At 43.5% G+C, this 23228-nt stretch overlaps 2 protein-coding genes across 2 annotated transcripts in view; both read left to right on the forward strand.

The window, feature by feature from the left end:
* The first annotated feature begins 463 nt into the window (after window positions 1-463).
* On the forward strand, window positions 464-8592 carry LOC117809122 (retinoic acid receptor alpha-B-like). The gene is made up of 8 exons (XM_034678794.1): window positions 464-635; window positions 2552-2693; window positions 5164-5324; window positions 5408-5584; window positions 5679-5883; window positions 5970-6037; window positions 6835-6925; window positions 7111-8592. The coding sequence occupies exons 2-8, from the start codon at window positions 2582-2584 to the stop codon at window positions 7377-7379; spliced, it is 1083 nt and encodes a 360-aa protein (XP_034534685.1). The 5' UTR covers window positions 464-635; window positions 2552-2581; the 3' UTR covers window positions 7380-8592.
* Window positions 8593-16320: 7728 nt separating this feature from the next.
* Window positions 16321-23228, forward strand: part of LOC117809125 (synaptic vesicular amine transporter-like) — a 13517-nt gene continuing 6609 nt past the window's right edge. Inside the window, exons 1-7 of the mRNA XM_034678796.1 lie at window positions 16321-16439; window positions 18292-18550; window positions 18649-18707; window positions 19337-19420; window positions 19505-19597; window positions 22011-22100; window positions 22177-22220. Coding sequence (XP_034534687.1) covers window positions 16379-16439; window positions 18292-18550; window positions 18649-18707; window positions 19337-19420; window positions 19505-19597; window positions 22011-22100; window positions 22177-22220 — 690 coding nt within the window. The 5' untranslated portion in view covers window positions 16321-16378. The remainder of the gene's footprint in view (window positions 16440-18291; window positions 18551-18648; window positions 18708-19336; window positions 19421-19504; window positions 19598-22010; window positions 22101-22176; window positions 22221-23228) is intronic.

Here is a 23228-nt window from a genome sequence, read left to right on the forward strand (position 1 = left end):
CTAGAGTCCGGTCGAGGTCATTCCCTGCTCTCTCTCCAGGTTTCCTGTCCTATGCTCTCTGAATAAAGGCAGAAAAGCCTGGGAGTGATGGTCCACTTGGAGGGTTTCTTTGGGGTGCATTCAGCAGTCCAGACTTCCTTCTCTGTGCGTTACTTCTCTTACAGTCAAACCAAAAACTTTAGACGTGAGAATGAGGTCAGAGTGGAGTGATGAAATCTTAGGTTCACTTGCATCCAGATATCTTCCATGATTGTGTTCTTTTGCTTTCTACATCACCAAATGAAAGTTCTCAGACACAGACTGAGAACATGTCTGAGCGTAAAGATCTTAAAGAGAGAGCAGGTTTTTAAAGGAGAGGATGAAACCCTGCAGGATCCAATGAATGCATTTTAAACGTCCCTGCAGTCTGACTTGTTCTAAGTCTCTCTGTTCCTCTCTCTGTTCCTCACTCTGTTCCTCTCTCTGTTCCTCTCTCTGCAGCGATAGAGACGGAGAGCACCAGTTCAGGAGAGGACCTGCTCGTCCCCAGCCCCCCCTCACCTCCAGCTCCACCCCGAATCTACAAACCCTGCTTCGTGTGTCAGGACAAATCCTCAGGATACCACTACGGAGTCAGCGCCTGTGAGGGCTGCAAGGTAGGAAGCTAAATTTACACCGAGACAAATGCACCCATGCACGAAACACACGCACACACACACATACACACACACACACATGCATGCACACACACACACACACATACACACGCGCCCGGCTACGCTTAGCAGAGCGACGCAGGCTCCACTTATAAAACCTGAATGAGAAATAGCTTCAGAGCGGAGAGCTTATTTAGTGTTTGCATAATGTTTCAGCCGAGAGGTCACGACCTTTACACCTCCCCTAGGATCTGTAAGCCTCTTTGCTTCATTTAATCCTCTACACACACACACACACACGCACGCACGCACACACGCACGCACACACACACGCACACGCGCACGCACGCACACACGCGCACGCACGCACACACGCACGCACACACAATCTGTGCATGCAATCAACCTGATATCTGTGCATGTGGTTCAGGATGGTGCAGACCATGAACCAGATACAGACTCCACAGATCTGGTTCAAAGCACAGAACTATCTCCACGCTCTCTGTGACGTGTCCACCTTCTCTGTGACATTCCCACCCTCTCTGTGACCCTCTCTGTGACGTGTCCACGCTCTCTGTGACGTGTCCACCCTCTCTGTGACGTGTCCACCCTCTCTGTGACATGTCCACGCTCTCTGTGACGTGTCCACGCTCTCTGTGACGTGTCCACCCTCTCTGTGACGTGCCCACCCTCTCTGTGACATGCCCACCCTCTCTGTGACGTGTCAACGCTCTCTGTGACATGCCCACCCTCTCTGTGACGTGCCCACCCTCTCTGTGACGTTCCCACCCTCTCTGTGACTTGCCCACCCTCTCTGTGACGTGCCCACCCTCTCTGTGACGTGCCCACCCTCTCTGTGACGCTCTCTGTGACGTGCCCACCCTCTCTGTGACGTGTCCACCCTCTCTGTGACGTTCCCACCCTCTCTGTGACGCTCTCTGTGACGTGTCCACGCTCTCTGTGACGTGCCCACCCTCTCTGTGACGTGCCCACCCTCTCTGTGACGTTCCCACCCTCTCTGTGACGTGCCCACCCTCTCTGTGACGTGCCCACCCTGTCTGTGACGTTCCCACCCTCTCTGTGACGTGTCCACCCTCTCTGTGACGCTCTCTGTGACGTTCCCACCCTCTCTGTGACGTGTCCACCCTCTCTGTGACGTTCCCACCCTCTCTGTGACGTGTCCACCCTCTCTGTGATGTGCCCACCCTCTCTGTGACGTGCCCACCCTCTCTGTGACGTTCCCACCCTCTCTGTGACGTGTCCACCCTCTCTGTGACGCTCTCTGTGACGTTCCCACCCTCTCTGTGACGTGCCCACCCTCTCTGTGACGTTCCCACCCTCTCTGTGACGTGTCCACCCTCTCTGTGACGCTCTCTGTGACTTTCCCACCCTCTCTGTGACGTGTCCACCCTCTCTGTGACGCTCTCTGTGACGTTCCCACCCTCTCTGTGACGTGCCCACCCTCTCTGTGACGTTCCCACCTTCTCTGTGACGTTCCCAACCTCTCTGTGACGCTCTCTGTGACGTTCCCACCCTCTCTGTGACGTGTCCACCCTCTCTGTGACGCTCTCTGTGACGTTCCCACCCTCTCTGTGACGTGCCCACCCTCTCTGTGACGTTCCCACCCTCTCTGTGACGTTCCCACCCTCTCTGTGACGTGCCCACCCTCTCTGTGACGCTCTCTGTGACTTGCCCACCCTCTCTGTGACGTGCCCACCCTCTCTGTGACGCTCTCTGTGACGTTCCCACCCTCTCTGTGACGCTCTCTGTGTATCCATATTTTAATCATCCTCTTCTCTGTGTGTGTGTGTGTGTGTGTGTGTGTGTGTGTGTGTGTGTGTGTGTGTGTGTGTGTGTGTGTGTGTGTGTGTGTGTGTGTGTGTGTGTGTGTGTGTGTGTGTGTGTGTGTGTGTCAGGGTTTCTTCAGGAGGAGCATCCAGAAGAACATGATGTACACGTGTCACCGAGACAAAGTCTGCGTCATAAACAAGGTGACGAGGAACCGCTGTCAGTCCTGTCGCCTGCAGAAATGCCTGGACGTCGGCATGTCCAAGGAGTGTGAGTGGACTCAGAGAGACTCATTAAACCCTATTTAAAGAACTCTTATTAACCCTTTAATGATGTCTGAGTTTTTCCATAAACAGCCAAACAGAGCGGTTCATCTTCTTCAGTAGAATCTGAACTCAAAGCTCTTTGAGACTCCTCTGCAGAACCTCAACATTTAACTTTAATATCTGTCTCCCTCTAGTGGCTGTAAGAGGTTAATGCAGGCCATGTTAAGCCACCATCACTACTTTATAAGAACCCCTGGCTCTTTTAAAGGGACAGTCACAAGATTTACTGATGTGGGAACACAAAGAATACAGTCAGACTGATGCACCAACATATCCCAGAAAAGCATCTAAACAAAGTCCCACTGTGTCACCATCTTTCCTCCATCACACCTCTGTCACCTCTGAGGGATGTTCTTTACACACTGCAGGGTTACAAACACAGACCAGGTGCACCAAGGCGAATATAAAATTCATGCAGGAAGATAAGATGCATTTTTTTATATAGGTGCAGGATTTTATAACTTTATATTTCTTATTTTTGATAGTTTTAATCTTTCATTTTTGTTGTTTTTATTCTTCCAACATTTTTTTTAATTTCACTTCATTTGTTTTCAGTCAAACCTTTTAATCTTTCTTTATTGTTTTAAACTTTGAGTCTTTACCTTCTTCACATTTCTCTCTTTCTTTATAAGTAAAACACTTTAACCCTTTTTTAAAAAGTGCTACATAAATACAGATTCATATTATTATTATTATAAATTCTATAGAACTAAAGTTTCCAAAGAGAGATGGATAATAAAGGTTTAAAATGTAACAGTGCTGCTAAATATTTCACACTCTCTTTACTGGTAGTGTTTTTTTATATCTTTCTTTTGTATAAATAAATAAAAATGTTCATAAATAGAATAAAATAATAAATAAATATAAGGGAGTTCTAAAAAACTAAGCTAACGCAAACAAAACAGGAAGGGAAGAAATGACATCATCATTTAAATAATAAAAGATGAAACAGGAAGTCTCAATGGGTTCTCATCTTTTTAAATAAAGGTTAAATAAAATAAAAGTAATACATGACAACATTACTAGAAAATAATTAATGAATAAATACAAGATAAAGCAGGAACTAATTAATGGCATCATAGAGATAAAACAAATTAAAACAGGAAGTAATACATGACAACATTACTCAAAATGTATGAATAAAATAATGAAAATAAAGAAACAGTGCTGCTAAAGAGAACAGTTAGCTTGTGTCTGTGAAGGCTCTCAGTCATCCAGGTCATGGTAATCCAAAGCTTGATCCCTAAGGTAACTGGACCGGTAGAAGACGTCTCACCTCTCCTCCAAAAGGCTTCTTCAGTCCTGACCAGACTGGGGAAGAGCTCGAAGGCTGTGTCCAGGAACCGCAGTCTGGTCAGGACTGAAGAAGCCTTTTGGAGGAGAGGTGAGACGTCTTCTACCGGTCCAGTTACTTTGTGGATCAAGCTTTGGAAGCATTTAGCTTGTTGCTTCTCCTGCTTTAAGTATAGAAGTCAGAACATCTCAGACATGAAGGGCCTGAAATAAAAAACATGCTTAATCATTAGTATCACCCCACAGATTTTTTTTTTGGCATCATGGTGAGATGGTCCCTCTCCATCTAAGTGTGTTAGGTCTCTCTCTCCTTCTCTCTCCCTGTCCCTTTGTATATCCTTATGTAATCTTTCTTTCACTTTCTCTTATTTTTTTTATTTTTTTTGGCCCACCTAGGTGTGCACGCCCTCTTTTACAGAACATGATATTAGCTGCCAATAAAAGATAGGCCAGAGTTCTAAGAGGGATGGTGATGGTCTCATGCACACAGTCACAAGCACAGAAGGAAAAGGGTTTCTTTCTTTTCTTTTGCTGCAAGAATAAATTGCATGAATATTTGACAGTTTGTGACAAACATGACACAAACCAGAAATATATATGCAGACAAGAGGAAAGAAAAATAAAAATAAAAATAAAAAACATGCATTATTTCAGAAAAGAGCCTCACTGTTGTTTCTTTATTATTGTGTGTTTCTTAGATTTATTTATAAAGGGACCATATATAATATTGACCCAACATGTTACCATTTGATGCATCATACCAGAGTTAGCTTAAAGCTAATTAACATCTGCAGTCCCAATGAAAACATCACACACACACTTACATGCTCCTTTAGATCAGTGAGCATGCTGTTACTAAAATATAACAAGAACACAGAAGTCTCAAACTTCTCCAGGGTCGGTCTGATCCTGAGCTGACTGAAGCTTCGTCTCCTCCTGCAGCTTTAGCTAACATGAGGTCTAAAATGTTCCTCTATGGGACACAAAGTCTATCTCCAGTACCTCACAGCTCTCCTCAGATATCGAACCTTAGAAGAAGACATCAGGGCTGCTCCTTGATGTCAGGTTGTAAATGTTCAACATGAATCTCTGCTGAGTGATCTCTCTCTCTCTGTCCTCAGTGGTGCGTAACGACAGAACAAAGAAGAAGAAGGAGGACAAGAGGCCGGTAGAGGTGGAGATCTACGTCCTGTCAGCAGACACGGAGCAGATGATCGAACGAGTCCGCCAAGCCCATAAGGAAACGTTTCCCTCCCTCGGTCAGCTGGGGAAATACACGACGGTACGCGCTCCAACACGATGTTTCATTCATGCCTCGTGAAGCTGAGACCGTCTCATGATGAAGTCTTGATTCTTGATCTGCAGAGTAACAGCTCAGAGCACCGCGTCCCTCTGGATGTGAGTCTCTGGGACAAGTTCAGCGAGCTGTCCACTAAATGCATCATAAAGACGGTGGAGTTCGCCAAGCAGCTGCCGGGCTTCACGACGCTAACCATCGCCGATCAGATCACGCTGCTCAAAGCCGCCTGCCTGGACATCCTGGTGAGTTTCCTCTGTCTTTGATTTACCTGTGAATATATCACGATGCAGACTTCCTCCTCTTGACTGGTTTTTATTCTCTCCCTTCTCTCCTCAGATTCTCAGGATCTGCACGCGCTACACTCCAGACCAGGACACCATGACGTTCTCTGACGGTCTGACTCTGAACCGCACTCAGATGCACAACGCCGGATTCGGTCCTCTGACGGATCTGGTGTTCTCCTTCGCGAACCAGCTGCTCCCTCTGGAGATGGATGACGCAGAGACGGGGTTACTGAGCGCCATCTGTCTGCTCTGTGGAGGTACTGCATCTCATTCCTTAGACAGAGAGATACTGTGTATATTTCTTTAAGTCCTGAGCTTCATGATGATCTTTGTGTTTCTGCAGACCGACAGGATCTGGAGGATTCAGACAAGGTGGAATTTCTTCAGGAACCGATTGTTGAAGCTTTGAAGGTTTGACATTTAAAATTAGAGTTTAGTTTTTTTATCACCATTAATCATTGATTTCAATATTTAATCATCATTAATCATTGATTTCAATATTTAATCATCATTAATCGTTGAATTTCAATATTTAATCATCATTAATCGTTGAATTTCAATATTAAATCATCAATAATCGTTGAATTTCAATATCAAATCATGATTAATCATTGAATTTTAATATTTACTCATGATTTATCATGGAATTTTAATATTTAATCATGATTAATCATTGAATTTTAATATTTAATCAATGAATTTCTATATTAAATCATGATTAATCATTGAATTTTAATATTTACTCATGATTTATCATTGAATTTTAATATTTAATCATGATTAATCATTGAATTTTAATATTTAATCAATGAATTTCAATATTTACTCATGATTAATCATTGAATTTTAATATTTAAGCATGATTAATCATTGAATTTTAATATTTAAGCATGATTATTGGTTGAATTTCAATATTTAATCATGATTAATCATTGCATTTTAATATTAATTATTTAGTTTTAATATTTAATCATGATTAATCATAGAATCTGTTATTTCATCATTGAATTAAATTGAAACGATCTATTGTTGAATATACATTTTTATTTGCAATTTATAATTGAATTTCAATATTAAATCAAAATTAAACGTTGAATTTCACTATTAAATAATGATTAATTGTGAAATTCAACATTAACACACTCTGCAGACACACAGTTATCTGTCTGGTTAAATAACACCTGTGTTCCTTCCCTCTGTGTTTGTAGATGTATGTGAGGAGGAGGAGGCCAGAGAAGCCCTGCATGTTCCCTAAGATCCTGATGAAGATAACTGACCTCAGGAGCATCAGTGTGAAAGGTGAGCTGATCCCTGAGCTGCTGTTTCTGTTATTAAATACATTATATAGTTCATGAGTTCTTCCTTTGACCAGCAGGGGGAGACAAACAGAAGAAACAGAACATGAAGCTCAGCTCTCATTTTACTGACAGGGTTAAAAACTGATGCCTTGTTTTCTCCTCTGAACTCTCTCTCTCTGCCTCCAGGTGCCGAGCGAGTGATCACCCTGAAGATGGAGATCCCCGGCTCCATGCCTCCGCTCATCCAGGAGATGTTGGAGAACTCTGAGGGTCTGGAGGGGCAGGGGGCGGTGGGGGTGAAGGGAGGAGGAAAGAGTAAAGAAGGAGACAAGGAGGAGGAGGAAGAGGAAGCAGATATCAGCGGCTGTGATCCGCCTTCATCGCCTAAATCTGTCCCCTCTTCAACCCGGAGCCCCGCGCCGTGCTCCCCGTCCTCTCTCACCGACACCACCTGAAGTCACACCATCAGCATGTTTTCTTTACACACACCCCCCCCCCCCCTGTGGCAGGACGTGGTACTGCAAGAACAACCACCAACACTGCTGCAGATTTAGAGCTGAAAGTGAGACGATCTGAGACTCTCTGAGGGAGCTGAAACGTCTGCACAGAGCTGAAGAGCTGAAGCAATGACACTACGCTCTGGGACTGAGTGTGGCTCTATCAGACAGTGATGCAATAACTCATGAACACATGAACACATTATTATTATTATTATTATTATTTCATAGAGCCTGGAAGCTTCATTTTATGCAGCTCATGTGGATCTAAATGAAGGAAGGTTTCACTTATGAACTCTAACCAATCAGGTGTGGATGATTTGCTCTTTCACAGAATTCTCAACTACTGACTGTTCTGTTTAAACGAGGAGGAAGAGGAGGAGGAGGAGGAAGAGGTGAAGGCTGATGAATATCCCTGCAACATGTCGACTCGACAGATTAGCTAGGGATGTAACCGTACGTGAGAAACAGCTCAAAATCAGTGCAACATGTGACGGGTTATTCACAGTAAAATGAAGCGCAATACCAACTTTAAACAGCAGAGGGCGAAAATAAAAGCACATCACCAAAGACAGGAGGCAAGCTAACCTACATGTGAGGCAACAATTCAACAAAATAAAAGCATTAAAACAAAGTTTTTTGAGGCAACTTCCTCTTTAAAGCTTGAATTTATTTATCCAGAAAAAAGAAAAATGAAGCGCAATACCAGTTTTAAACAGCAGAGGGCGACACCTGCATTCAACTTCTCTGTGTGACGTCATGATGCTCTACAGGTGTGTTAGATGAACAGAAGCAGAAGCAGGTGAAGATTTAGCAGCAGAGGATGCATCATCAGTGTTTCCCACAATCCGATTATCTTTGACGATTAATGAAGGTTTTTTTAAGCGATATAAAATCGCCGTCCGCTGCCGATAATTAATCGCCGATCACAATCTGTCTCTCTCAACAGAACAGACACGATCTTTGTTTTAGCTGTTTTCGTTAGCTCACGTGACTTCACGATTCCAGCTGAAGCACCTTCAAAATAAAAGCACGTCACCAAAGACAGGAAGCAAGCTAACCTAAATGTGAGGCAACAATTTAACAAAATAAAAGCATTAGAAATAAGTTTTAAGTTTTTTGGACGTTTTGCCTTTATTATATAGGACAGCTGAAGAGAGACAGGAAGTGTGGGGAGTAGAGAGCGGGGGGAGACATGCAGGAAATGGTCGACCGGCCGGGAATCGAACCGGGGACCCCCTGCGATGAGGACTGTAGCCTCTGTATGTGGGGCGCTTAGACCGCTAGGCCACCAGCGCCCCAGCAACTTCCTCTTTAAAGCTTGAATTAGTTATCCGTACCTTTAAAAGATATATCATCCTATGATTTGAGTGTCTCGTTACATCCCTAGCGTCAGAGTTTCAAACACAGCAGGAGAAAGAAAGCAGCAAACTCTATGCAATGTGAACCGTGTCCTCAGCCCGCCTCCTCTCTCCGTCACCTGTCAGTGAACACGCCTCACACCATGAAGGCTTCATCGGTCTGTGTTATCACATGCAGCCGCTCCGTCACGTGATCTCACACACCTCCTGTTGGATGAACTCCTGTACAGTATACAGAATCATTGTGTGTAATATATTGTATATAAAGAGGCTGTGGAAGCTGTCCCACTGAGACAGACTGATAAGAGAAGTTATTTTCCTAACTGTACATGTGTATATACTGTATTTCACCAGAGCAGAGGAGACTCCTGGATTCATCTTCAGACTAATCCGTCTATTTAGAAAACTCACACGGCGGCCATTTTCCTGTGATGTCATGCGAAGGGTTGGAACCATAGACTGTATAAATAATGGATGTAGTATCCGTGACGCCACCCATCTGTTTCCGTGGCGCCCATATTGCTGCTGTCGAGCGATGGTGACGTAAAGAGGCGGGCTTTGAGCCTCATCACCAACAGCTACAGTGTTCCTGCCTGTCAATCAAGTCAGGAACGCCCTTATTTGGGCAAAACTTGTAAGTTTAATATCTTCAAAAACAACGAGTTATAATAAATTCACCCTGTACAGTGTGTGCTGAGAGAGAAATGAGCTATCCAGACTCCACTGGTCTTTTGAACCAGGCTGTAAACATGTTTATTCCTGCTGTAAAGATCATCTCTTTGAATGGGTGTGTATGTGGTTTCCTGGTACTTCTCCTGGTACAGCCTCTAGTGGACACTCGAGGAACTGCAGTTTTTAACACTTCCACATTGGACTCATGTTTTTTGGACCGAAGGTTGGAACCTCAAACTCTGTTGAAAGTGTGTGTTATCAACTCACTGCTTCCAAAATGATCGGCAGCTAAAAGACGTGTTTAAATCTGACCGTGAAGCGTGGTCATCCTGCTGGTTGGTGATGCGTGTCGTCAGAGCTGTAGTGCAGCCTCCTGCCACTAGTTGGGGCTGTAGCTCTAATTTAAACCCCACTATCTACATGGCATCCAAGCTGTCTTAAACAGGGGTGCATCTCGCTCACCTGGAAGTGAAGCTTCCAGCAGAGCGTCTGCCCCCTGGTGGCTGGCTGCAGTATAGGTCAAAAACTCTGTCTCCCATTCATTTGAATGGGGCTGCGGTATGCTGTGGTGACATGTATTTAGTATTTGACTGTTTTGAGTTCAAGGACTCTTTTTTCTGAACACTTTCTTCTTCTTTGGTTATTAGAGGTTAAAAAAACGAGGTTCTACTTCCTGTTTGCTTTGATTGACAGCCGCCATAGAGAGAAACTCCATTGGACCTCGTGACGCTACGCTGTAGGGCGGAGCTTGTTACCGTGCCGACACAGAAATTACCATGCCAACCACAGAAATTCTGAGGCGGAGCAACGGTGTCCATTTTTATTTACAGTCTATGGTCTTAAAATATGAAGTGCATCCAGAAATGCTAACAAATGCACTTCCTGGAGTGTCCACTAGAGGCTGGCTGCAGAAACACAGGAAACCACATACACACCCATTCAAAGAGACCATCTTTAAATAAACATGTTTACAGCCTGGTTCAATAAACAGTTCAGGTCTGAAGAGCTCCTTTCTCTAACGGTTGCATTTGTTTAATAACTCGTCATTTCTGAAGATATTAAACGTACGAGTTTTGCCCAAATAAGGGCGTGCCTGACTTAATTGACAGTTGGAAAGGCTAAAGCCCCGCCTCTTTACCTCACACTAACTCAGATGAAGTTATGTTGAGTTCAGCATTTCCAATATGGCGCCCGCCGACGATCTGCTTCAGGAACAGACGGGTGACGTCTCGTTAGCCTGCAAGGAGGAGCTAGCTCTGCAAGCTTAAGCCACACTCTGCAAGCTAATGTGACATCGTTAAGCTTCAGTGTTTTCCCACATGCCGTTTCTCCTCCAGATTATCGGCATTTACACGACGAGTAACCTCTGGTATCGTGGTAACAACAGCGACGGCGTTGGCGCTCCGACCCTGAGCCTGACGGCGACAGATAGAAGCAGCTGCTGTGTTGAAGGTTGTGTAAAGTTTAAGGTGGATGTATTCCCTTGTGTGTTCGATGCACCGTCGTCTGTGAGAGAGAGAGAAGCTGTATTTGGTTTGTTTTTTTGTCACGCAGGCGAAGCTCAGCAAACTGTGAAGCATCTTTACTTTAAAGTGATCAACGTCTGCTCGTCAGTGGACTCGTCGTTCAACCACAGCAAACCAAACACGCCAGAGATCTCCTCCCGTAAGTCTTTCCCCTCCACCTTCGTCACCGTGGCACGAGAGCTTCTGACCGCATGTGGTTTCACGTTCCATCTCTGGTGAGGTCAGGTTTCTGCCAAAAACCCGTCTGAAGATGAAGTGGTTTTGTTTTGATACTCTGCACCGTTCTTCTCTCTCTCAGTGTGTTTACACAGTGCCACTGCCTCACTACAGTATACTCTGTCAGGTACAAATCCTCTCACTGTCGTCCTTTTTCATGTACTGTGGGCTGAAACACGTCCAGAAGTTCAAACTACAGGGAGTTTAATAAAAGGTATGATTTCTGTCTAAACTCAAACGTGTTCGCCGTCTGCTTCTCTTTGGTTCTCAGGATTCACCGTGAAACCGGTCTACGTGTTTGTTCTGATGATTCCAACGCTAGTCAGATCGCCTGTTTACAGTCACGCTACATTTCTGCTTTCTTGTCCACAGTGAGATATGACGACTGTTATCATTAATCACAAAGAAGAACAGAGAGGAGACGTTGAAGGCAGATTCTAGTCAATGTGTTAACTTCCACTGGATCCGCTCCGTTGTGTTCCGTCTCTGATCCTGCAGGTCTGAGTCCTCTGGATCAGATCCACTAGACTTCTATTTGTGCCGGATGCCGGAGCACGACGCATCAATCTCAACAGAGCGGGACAGGAAGTCAGGTTTCACCAAAATAAAATGAAAACATCCGGTTAATTTTCAGAATAAAACACTCTGTGTTATCACCAGATCGTATTTCACTTAACTACAACAACAAACCAAAGTCATGATGAGCGGAGCCAGGCCTGGAGTCAACAGGTCAGAGGTTTTCAGAGGACCAGGGAGACAACATGGAGGAGGAGAGGAGGAGGAGGAGGATCCTTGATTCAGGGATTACAGAAGGGGAAACCTGGGTCACATGACTCCAGCTGTCCGGTGGTCCTGCTCTGTGCTGCGTTCTGAAAACACAGACGGACGAGAGCCAGACCGCTGGACACGGATCTGGTGGAAGTCTGAGGTAGCTCTGTATATGGAGCGAGTGCCCCATGTACAGAGGCTGTAGTCCTCGTCGCAGCGGTCTCAGGTTCAACTCCTGGCCTCTACCATTTGCTGCATGCCTTCCCTGCTCTCTGCTCCCCGAATTCCCTGATTCCCTGTCTCTCTCCAGCTTTCCTATCCATCCATCCATCCATCCATCCATCCATCCATCCATCCATCCATCCATCCTTCCCAGCAGCTAGCAGGGAAGCCCAGACGCTCCTCTCCCCGTCCACTTCCACCTGCTCCTCCAGGAGGACCCCGAGGCGTTCCCAGACCAGCTGAGAGATCTAATCTCTCCAGCGTGTCCTGGGTCTTCCCCGTGTCCTCCTCCCAGACAGACATGCCCGAAACACCTCCTCATGGAGATGTCCCGGAGGCATCCTGACAAGATGCCTGAAACACCTCAAATGGCTCCTCTGGGTCTGGAGGAGCAGCAGCTCTGCTATGAGTCTGAGCTCCTGACCCTCTCTCTAAGCCTGAGCCCAGATCTTGTTCTTTCAGTCACTACCCACAGCTCGGGATCTTAGGTGAGGGTTGGAACCTAGATTAACCGGTAAATTGAGAGCTTTGTCTTCTGGCTCAGCTCCCTCTTCACCAGGACAGACCGGTACAGCGTCAGCATCACTGCAGACTCCGCCCAGATCCGTCTGTCAGTGTCCTGCTCACTCGTGACCAAGACTCTGAGATACTTAAACTCCTCCACTTCGGGTAAAGACTCTCCTCTGACCTAGAGCAGGCAAGCCACCCTTTTCTGACTTTCCCATCCAATAAAGGCAAAAATGCCCAAAAACATAACTTTAATAAAAGAGTAAATTAAAACACTGAGACAGTCAGGATCTGATGCAGCAGGACTTTGTGTGCTGGCATGCAAATACAACTAAAACTGAATACACCTCTACTACCTCAGAGTTTGTGCTCCTGCAGGGTCGCTTCTTAAGCCCTTTTTTTAAATCCAGACCTTCCTTGACTCTCTCCTCTTACCTCTTCCACTACAGTATCATGGAAGATTCTGATCATGACTGAAGCTGTCATTGGCGAGTCTCTTTTCCATCTGCAGTGTTTTCACAGAGCGAGGATTAACTTAATTAAACTGTAAATCTTAGTTTGCTGTTCAAACATTGAGCCGAGGCTTCGCCACACTCTTACCTGTCTCACATCGATGGTGCATGCACAATGAAACTGAGCTGTTGCTTCAGCCAAAGTAAACAACCAGGTAACAACAGTGAAGGCCAGTCCTCCAATATTTGTGCAGTGAGCGATCGCTGCCCTCTTCCAGCTAAAGTCTCCTCTCCATCGTCTGCAACAGGAAGTCGAGGAATCAGAGGGTTACCCCAAAAATCCACATGATGCGTGAGCGACACGGCTTTGCTCCATCCGGGGGCTCGCGCCCTGCTCCACAGGACACGTGTTTGGAGCCCAGAACCAGCTCAGAGCAGGATCAGCTGGGTCCAGTATAGAGAGAACCACATACAAACAACAGGCCACAGAGCCTCTCTGTGGTTCAATCATTTGGAGAGTATTCCATTACTTTTGTGCTTTAATCATCACTGAGTCTGCTGCAGAACTTTAAGGTTGGATTGTGCAGGTAATAATTCAGCTCTACTTTGTAGTCCTGTTACCTTCTGACATCATCTTAAAGTCCTGTTACCTTCTGACATCATCTTAAAGTCCTGTTACCTTCTGACATCATCTTAAAGTCCTGTTACCTTCTGACATCATCTTAAAGTCATGTTACCTTCTGACATCATCTTAAAGTCCTGTTACCTTCTGACATCATCTTAAAGTCCTGTTACCTTCTGACATCATCTTAAAGTCCTGTTACCTTCTGACATCATCTTAAAGTCCTGTTACCTTCTGACATCATCTTCAATTCCTGTTACCTTCTGACATCATCTTCAAGTCCTGTTACCTTCTGATATCATCTTAAAGTCCTGTTACCTTCTGATATCATCTTAAAGTCCTGTTACCTTCTGACATCATCTTAAAGTCCTGTTACCTTCTGACACAGTGATCATCTTAAAGTCCTTTTACCTTCTGACATCATCTTAAAGTCCTGTTACCTTCTGACCTCATCTTAAAGTCCTGTTACCTTCTGACCTCATCTTAAAGTCCTGTTAGCTTCTGACTCAGTGATCATCTTAAAGTCCTGTAACCTTCTGATATCATCTTAAAGTCCTGTTACCTTCTGACATCATCTTAAAGTCCTGTTACCTTCTGACTCAGTGATCATCTTAAAGTCCTGTTACCTTCTGACCTCATCTTAAAGTCCTGTTACCTTCTGACATCATCTTAAAGTCCTGTTACCTTCTGATATCATCTTAAAGTCCTGTTACCTTCTGACATCATCTTAAAGTCCTGTTACCTTCTGACTCAGTGATCATCTTAAAGTCCTGTTACCTTCTGACCTCATCTTAAAGTCCTGTTACCTTCTGACATCATCTTAAAGTCCTGTTACCTTCTGATATCATCTTAAAGTCCTGTTACCTTCTGACACAGTGATCATCTTAAAGTCCTGTTACCTTCTGACATCATCTTAAAGTCCTGTTACCTTCTGACATCATCTTAAAGTCCTGTTACCTTCTGACATCATCTTAAAGTCCTGTTACCTTCTGACATCATCTTAAAGTCCTGTTACCTTCTGACACAGTGATCATCTTAAAGTCCTGTTACCTTCTGACATCATCTTAAAGTCCTGTTACCTTCTGACTCAGTGATCATCTTAAAGTCCTGTTACCTTCTGACACAGTGATCATCTTAAAGTCCTGTTACCTTCTGACTCAGTGATCATCTTAAAGTCCTGTTACCTTCTGACATCATCTTAAAGTCCTGTTACCTTCTGACATCATCTTAAAGTCCTGTTACCTTCTGACATCATCTTAAAGTCCTGTTACCTTCTGACACAGTGATCATCTTAAAGTCCTGTTACCTTCTGACATCATCTTAAAGTCCTGTTACCTTCTGACATCATCTTAAAGTCCTGTTACCTTCTGACATCATCTTAAAGTCCTGTAACCTTCTGACATCATCTTAAAGTCCTGTTACCTTCTGACATCATCTTAAAGTCCTGTTACCTTCTGACATCATCTTAAAGTCCTGTTACCTTCTGACATCATCTTAAAGTCCTGTAACCTTCTGACATCATCTTAAAGTCCTGTTACCTTCTGACACAGTGATCATCTTAAAGTCCTGTTACCTTCTGACATCATCTTAAAGTCCTGTTACCTTCTGACATCATCTTAAAGTCCTGTTACCTTCTGACATCATCTTAAAGTCCTGTAACCTTCTGACATCATCTTAAAGTCCTGTTACCTTCTGATATCATCTTAAAGTCCTGTTACCTTCTGACTCAGTGATCATCTTAAAGTCCTGTTACCTTCTGACACAGTGATCATCTTATCACTCTGCAACGAGGGCTGTAGCCTCTGTACATGGGGCGCACACTTAGACCCGTAGGCCAATGGCGCTCCAGGATTTTAAATGTTGAATATAAATGGATGGTTTAGAAAAGCAGAGGGATGGATTGATTGATAGGCTTCAGTTCATGAAGATGGAGATGGAGATGTTACAGACTTCTTATCTCAATAGAACCACACAAGGATTCAGTTGTGTTGGGAAGCTGTTCACTGCAGCATCTAGCACACCTCTTGTGTCCTGATTCCAACGCCGTGAATCAACATTTCATCACAGCTGAGGTTTCACGGTGCTGCACACTTGGCTTGAATGCATGAATTTTTGGCACTGTGAAGTTTTCCAAAGTGTAATGTCAATGTTCTTAAACAAATACTGAAATAATAAAAGAACAGGATGAGGTGCTGCGTCATTAATCCTCCTGGATGTCTCCTGTGAGAGGGCAGAGAGATCACATCCAACCAGCCGGTCACACCTTTGCCTCCTGACATTGTTATCGGTGAAGATGGGTGAGCTTACGTTACATTATCTTTGATTCCTCTTTTAAAGTTCTTTTGAAAATGTCGTCCCAGAGACTGACTGAATCCACTAAATCTGAAGCTCTTAAATGCATGAAAGGAATTGTTGGTGAATTTCAGTGTGATTGCATTGACTGGTTATGTTTCTCTAAAAACAAAGGGACCTTTTGCATTTCAAAAAAATCCTGTTTTGAAGTATTGTAAAGTTACTTATTCTGACTTTAATATGAGAACAAGATCCTTAAACCTGTGCTGTGTGATCAGGTCTGCTGAGCTGGCTGAGAGAGGAGGCACAGCTGAAGAAGATGGTCCTGGTTGTTGTTTTCATGGCCTTGTTTCTGGATCACATGCTGCTGTCTGTAGTCGGTACGTTAGGATTTATATTTTATTCCTCCACTCTGACACAGAGAGTCAAACTCTGCAGATTGATAGCTAACATGAAATAAAGCAGGACACTTTATAAATACAAAAGTTTGAACCTGCTGTTTATTCTTTTATTATTGTTTTACAATACTGCACTTATAATGTTAATGGATTTATTCAGACAGTATCACTGCCAGGATTTTATAAATTAATGTGATTATTTTTTATTTAATAAATCTGATTTTTTGATTTATTTACTTTTTTGTTTTTTACATTCTTCCAACATTTTGTTTATCTCATTTTATTTGTCTTCGTCACATTTCTCATTTTTTAAGCACTTTAACCCTGTTTTAAACTCTTCTATATAAATACAAAATATTATTATATTTTTATTATTATTATCATTTTTTTTTGTATTTGAAGATGTGCTGAAAATTCTGTTTTTACACTGCACAATCAAAACAGAGTTTCTGTTCATTTTTATTCAATATTTGCGAGAGCATCAAAAAATGGATGTTTTTATTCCCCGGTTCTGTCATGACAGAGAACCTTAAACACTTTAAACTGCTTAAAGCTGCTGTGAGGAACTTTTGTTTTGTGTCAATTCTGGCGCCCCCTTGTGTACAAAGTGATACCTCTTATCTCTTGTCCTATACATGCAAAAGTAGTGTTTTCAACAAAAGCCTCATCCTGTTGTGTTCAACAGTCAACTTTATCAGGCAATGTGATTATTTTCCATGAAAAAAGTCAAAGAAAGGCTGTTTCTGAAGCAAGATGTCCATTATCTGGTCTGGGACCTACCCCCCCAGGTCGGTTTCAGGCATTAAAAATTACAACAGAGAAGGTGTCAATGTTGTTGTAGATGGTCTTGCTTGCTATTGAAGGTTATAAAGAGGAATCAGTATCATTTTCAGTCTGTTTCTCAGCCAGTTCAAAACTCCTCACAGGGCCTTTAATGAAGAAAACAAAAACACTTCAAACTTCTGCTGATTCATCCAAAATAAAACCAGATTGAAATAATTACTGATATGTTGTAATGCTTCATGTTGTCCACAGTTCCCATCCTTCCCAGTTACCTGTCAAATGTAAACAGGAAGTCAGATATTTTGGAAAAAGTCACAAAAATTGTCCCTTTTTGGGTGATTTTAGGAGTCCTTTGAATGAGAACCCGTCCAAGGGGCCTTATCCAATCAGCTTAAAATCCCTGTTACAGCTTGAAGAGAGAAACAATACAAAGTTATCTGTCAGGTCCAGGAATCGTCACAGCAGAGTCAAGGAACACACGGACAACTTTTTCAGCTAGCTCGCTTTTGCAAAAGGGAAGACTGATCCATGTTCACCACAAAGTGTGGTCGATCATCTTCAAAGTCTCCTCTGTTGCTCAGCTGTTTGATTGAAAGCATAGGCGTGACCGTATTACAAAGGGCGTGATAATATTTAATTGGTTTGCACAACAGTAAGTCACAAGTTGCTGGGCAGAATCACCTTGAAGTTGTTTTTCAATGTGCTGCTACCTCTTATCATATCCTGAAAGAACACAAAGTGCTGGCAGATGATTACAAGTTTGCACAGTTCTCACATTATCTTAAATTGAAATGAGTTCGTTAATGGGTGTGGCTCTGGAGAGCCCTCAAAGTTGGGTGTCCTGCCATGTAACAGGAAGTAGTTTATATCTCAGCCATGCATAATGAGGGCCCATTCAAAGCTGCTTGCAGCTGTAATTATTATTAAAACCATAATTACTGTAATTAATATTATTGTTTTGTATTTGTAGATGTACTGCAAATTCAGTTTTTACAATGCACTGCATCAAAAAAGAGGTTCTGTTCATTCTTATGGTCCCCGTTGTCCACAGTTCCCATCCTTCCCAGTTACCTGTATGGAGTTGAACATGCTGACTCTGCAGTCAGGAACACATCCGGGGTTTTCCCTCCTCTAGACCAGGATCCAGCTCCCTCTGTAAATTTCACCACGGCCCCAAACTCCTCCAGATCTAACTGCTCTGAAGCCGGGGCCGAGCTGGACCAAGTGAACATCAAGGTCGGACTTCTGCTGGCCTCCAAGTCCACCATCCAGCTCATCGTGAACCCGTTTGTTGGACCGCTCACTGACAGGTGAGAGATCTTCATACAGCTCCTTTCATTCACAGAGGAGATATCCACCAAATCAAACTGTGTAAATCTACTTTAACTGGACTCTGATTCTTTCACAGGATTGGATACCACATCCCGATGTGTGCAGGTTTTTGCATCATCACATTGTCGACCACCTGTGAGTACATTTCTCCTTTTAAAGACAACATCTCATCAGTAGGAGCCATGAATGATTTAAGAGGTGTATCTCCTGTGAGGTTTAGGGTAGGTTAATGATTGAATATGTGTGTGGTGTTATACATTGTTTGTTTATGACTTGGTTTATTGTGTGGTCACGTTCAATAGGTAAATAGCGGGTCATATGTTCAGCCACCTGTTACCTTTTGTTTGGAGAGATCAAATGCTAGATCCCTTTTCACAGCAGCAAAGACCACCAGGGTACAGGACAGAGCAGGTCTGGTTTCTCTCTCGAACCTCCCCTCCCTTTCATGTGCATACATGGCGAAGGCAGGGAGAGCATCAGCAAGGACAGGCACAACAAATGACAGTGGTAAAATCAGACAAAGCATTAAAAGGTGGATCTGGGGTAAAGGTGGGAGAGAAGGCAGGATGAAGAAGTTTAAGCCAATCAGATGCATAGAAGGTGATCAGCTGATTTGTCTGCAGATATAAGCTGGCGTTGAGATCAGCGGATGTAATGGTCCATAAAATGACATTGCCCTCAGCTTATCACACATTCTTTATAACATCTCTCCAATAGAGACACTTCCTCTTCCTGTTACTAATCAAATCTCTGTTTCCTGGAAGTGTTTGCCTTTTCATCAAGCTTCATCTTACTGCTGCTGGCCAGAGCGGTGCAGGGTGTGGGAGGGTCCTGCTTGTCTGTGGCAGGTAACATAAACTGAATTATTAGTCCGTTTTTAAGTAGGGTGTTGATTTCCCTTCGATGCTAACACTGTCATGTGTGTCCTGCAGGAATGTCTATGTTGGCAGATATGTACAAAGATGAGAAGGAGCGAGGGCGTGCGATGGGAATCTCCTTCACCGGTCTGGCTTTAGGGTTGATAGGTGAGTACAGACTTTTATAGACTCCTTTGATAATCTTTCTGTCTTACTTTATAAACTGTTTTCATCACATACACATCAAATAACATCAGATATACATTTATCAACTGTCAAATCAAAGTTCTAAAGGTGTTGAACAAAAGAAGGATGAGACTAGATCTAGAGGGTGCTGGAAATGGTTACCATGCTGATCACTAGAAAAAACTCAAAAGAAAATCATCAAAATAAAAGCCTGCATTTCAAAATAAAAGCATTGACAACCAAAACGTTTTTTGTGTTGCGTAACACATTAACTTATTTACCTTTTTATTACTTTGATTTATTTTTAAAGCTTTAATTCATGTGAACAGTTTTAACTTCTTCCTACTTCATTTATTTTCTTTGACTATTTTTTCACCCCCTATCATCTCTACTGCATCCTGTAGCTGTTAGCGAAAAGGCTAAAGGCCCGCCTCTGTACCTCACACTAGCTTGGATGAAGTTAGGCTGAGTTCATCCATCCATCCATTATCTTGACCGCTTATCTTGTCACGGGGGGCTGGAGCCTATCCGAGCTGGCTTCGGGCGGAAGGCAGGGTACACCCTGGACAGGTCGCCAACCTATCACAGGGCTAACATAGAGAGACAGACAACCATTCATGCACACACTCACACCTACGGGCAATTTAGAATGAACAATCAACCTGAGCATGTTTTTGGATTGTGGGAGGAAGCCGGAGAACCCGGAGAGAACCCACGCATGCACAGGGAGAACATGCAAACTCCACACAGAAAGGCACCCGCCCGGCCGGGGATTTGAACCAGGAACCTTCTAGCTGTGAGGCAACAGCGCTACCCACTGCACCACCGTGCAGCCCAGGCTGAGTTCAACATTTCCAATATGGCGCCCGCTGATGATCGGCTTCAAAACAGAGCTTTAGAAATAGGTGGGCGACTTCAGGGAGACTATGTTCGGCAGTCTCCCTGAACCACTGGCCACTGGCGCTAAATTATAGGTAGCATGTGTTCTCATCACGGATGTTCTAAAGGAACTAATTTGTTTGAGCAGAAATTTAAATCCTGGCTAACCGGCTTGCCTTATTATAAGAGATGCTGAACACAGGATCTCAGAGTCTGTGGGTAAACCATGTCAAGTTGATTTGCCGGGTGTCTCATACTTTGCAGAGCAAGCACCACCAGCTTTCAGGCCTCCTTGCAGGTTAGCATCCACATGCCTGTGCTGGTTTCTCATTGCTCTGGTGGACAGGGTTGCCAACTCCTCAGTGAGGAGGGCAGCTATTGGCTGTCCTAAATGACATCATCATTTAATTTGCATAATCTGAATTGTTTTGTTTGGGGTTTTTTTCTTTTCTTTTCTTTCTTTTCTTTCTTTTTCTCTTGTCTACATATATATTTCTGGTTTGTGTCATGTTTGTCACAAACTGTCAAATATTAATGCAGTTTATTCTTGCAGCAAAAGAAAAGAAAGAAAACCTTTTTCTCCTGTGCTTGTGACTGTGTGCATGCAACCATCACCATCCCTCTTAGAACTCTGGCCTATCTTTTATTGGCAGCTAATATCATGTTCTGTAAAAGAGGGCGTGCACACCTAGGTGGGCCAAAAAATAAATAAAAATAAGAGAAAGTGAAAGAACGATTACATAAGGATATACAAAGGGACAGGGAGAGAGAAGGAGAGAGAGACCTAACACACTTAGATGGAGAGGGACCATCTCACCATGATGCCAAAAAAAAAATCCGTGGGGTGATCCTAATGATGAAGCAACCCTTAGTGTCCACAATAAGCATAATCTGAATTGTAATGGATGCTGCAGGAGAGACGAGTAACGATGAGGGAGAGACTAAAAGAGGTTAAAAAACACTCTAAATATATTTCTAACTACACTGAGGAGCCTCCAACTAATCAAAATCAAACATCACATTTATCAACCAGAACATGTTCAACATGTTGATGTTTATAATCTACTTTAACTTTCTAAAAGGACCAAACAGAGACCGGATCAGCCAGCGGTGTCTTGGTACATGTGTGATTCATTAACAGTCTGGATGCTGAGGGGTGAACGCCTCCTGCTCTGAATGCAGAGAGGAGGGACTCACAGCAGCATCCACTGCTCTCTGAGAAGAGTAAGAACGAGACATGCTTTCACATCAGTCTCCAAAAGTCTCCATTAACACCAGACAGAACGATAGATTTGTTGCTGTTACTAGAGTGGTCTGAAAACTCAACAAATCTAGCAACAGAGTCGCCAAGTTGGCAGCACTGCTGGTGGAGTGGTTCCATGTCAGTTTAACCAGACACAGCCTACACACTCCTCATCTCCAGTTACTGTTTCTCAAGTTGTACTGTGACACACATTGAACGGATGGGCACTTACTACAAGTAAACTTACTCCCCTCTTGTCCTCCCTCCCTGCAGCGGGCGCTCCTTTCGGCAGTGTGATGTTTCAGTTTGTGGGGAAGATGAGTCCGTTCCTGGTCCTGGCAGTCATCGCCGTGTTGGGTGGAGGTATTCTGAAAAGTGGTCCATGAGATTAAACACTTTGTTCTTCACATCACTGACCTGTTCCTCTGTCCTCATGCAGGTTTACACACCCTCATCTTTCAACCATCACAGGTGAAAACTCAGGTAAAGTTCTGTAATCACTGGACTGCATTAAGATTAATTAAACTACATTCATTTAAGTGTGAAATGAGTAAACAATTCCATATTTCAGCTGAATACAAATACATAAATGACTTGTTTTAATATATCACATGTTTAATGACAAAGAATAATTAAAAGTCATCTACATTTAGGGATTCAAATTTTAGAAGAAAGAAGAATTAAAAAAAAATTAATTAAATTAAATTAAATTAAAGGCACAATGAGGAGTTTTTCACCAGCTGAGAAACAGACTGAAACCAACACTGATGCCTCTTTATGACCTTCAAAAGCAAACACTACCATAAACAACAACACTGATACCTTCTCTGTTGTCATTTTTAAAGCCTTAAACCACTCAGAGGGGGTAGGTGTCAGACCACATGATGACATTTGACTTTAAAGGTGACATATCACGCTTTTTTCATCAATATATATTGGTCTAAGAGGTCCCCAAAACATGTCTTTAAAGTTTATGCTCAAAAAAACACTTTGAAATCAGATTTTGGTCTGCCTGAAAAGTCCTCTTCTTCATTCCTCATCAGAACAGTCTGTTTTCTCTCTGACCACGCCCCCTCAGGAAGTGGGTGTGGCCTCGGCCGTCCAGCACGTTGATCTAATGTTTACATGTTGGCTGAATATACACGGCTGCTCACAGACCCGCGTTACTTCAACCCTCTGAATCTGATCCAGAATCTGATCCTGACGGAGAGGCGCCTGCAGCAGGACCTTTCTGAACCATTGGTCACAGATTTAGTGTTTCTTGTTGTTTTATTTGTCAGCATGTCGACGTGTGTCTTGGTACACAGCTACCAACATGTAGCTATGTGGCTATGCTAACTAGCGCTAGCACTTTTCCATGAAAACTAAAAATCCTCCACTAGATCTTCAAATCTGCAGACGTGGGGAGTCAAAGCGACCTTTGTGTTTATTAAGACAGCCTACAACTAGCATGCCTCCCTCCTAAGCTCCTTGTTAGCACACATGTGTGCA

This window comes from Notolabrus celidotus, unplaced genomic scaffold (genome assembly GCF_009762535.1).
Source record: "Notolabrus celidotus isolate fNotCel1 unplaced genomic scaffold, fNotCel1.pri scaffold_235_arrow_ctg1, whole genome shotgun sequence".
NCBI classification, from domain to species: Eukaryota; Metazoa; Chordata; class Actinopteri; order Labriformes; family Labridae; genus Notolabrus; species Notolabrus celidotus.

What these genes read in the sequence shown, in the direction of transcription:
- LOC117809122 (XM_034678794.1), top strand. Translation starts at nt 2,582, where the DNA reads ATGATGTACACGTGTCACCGAGACAAAGTCTGCGTCATAAACAAGGTG. An exon ending in CGTCGGCATGTCCAAGGAGT is followed by an intron (nt 2,694 to 5,163) that starts GTGAGTGGACTC and finishes CTCTGTCCTCAG; the next exon opens with TGGTGCGTAACGACAGAACA. An exon ending in CATCTGTCTGCTCTGTGGAG is followed by an intron (nt 5,884 to 5,969) that starts GTACTGCATCTC and finishes GTGTTTCTGCAG; the next exon opens with ACCGACAGGATCTGGAGGAT.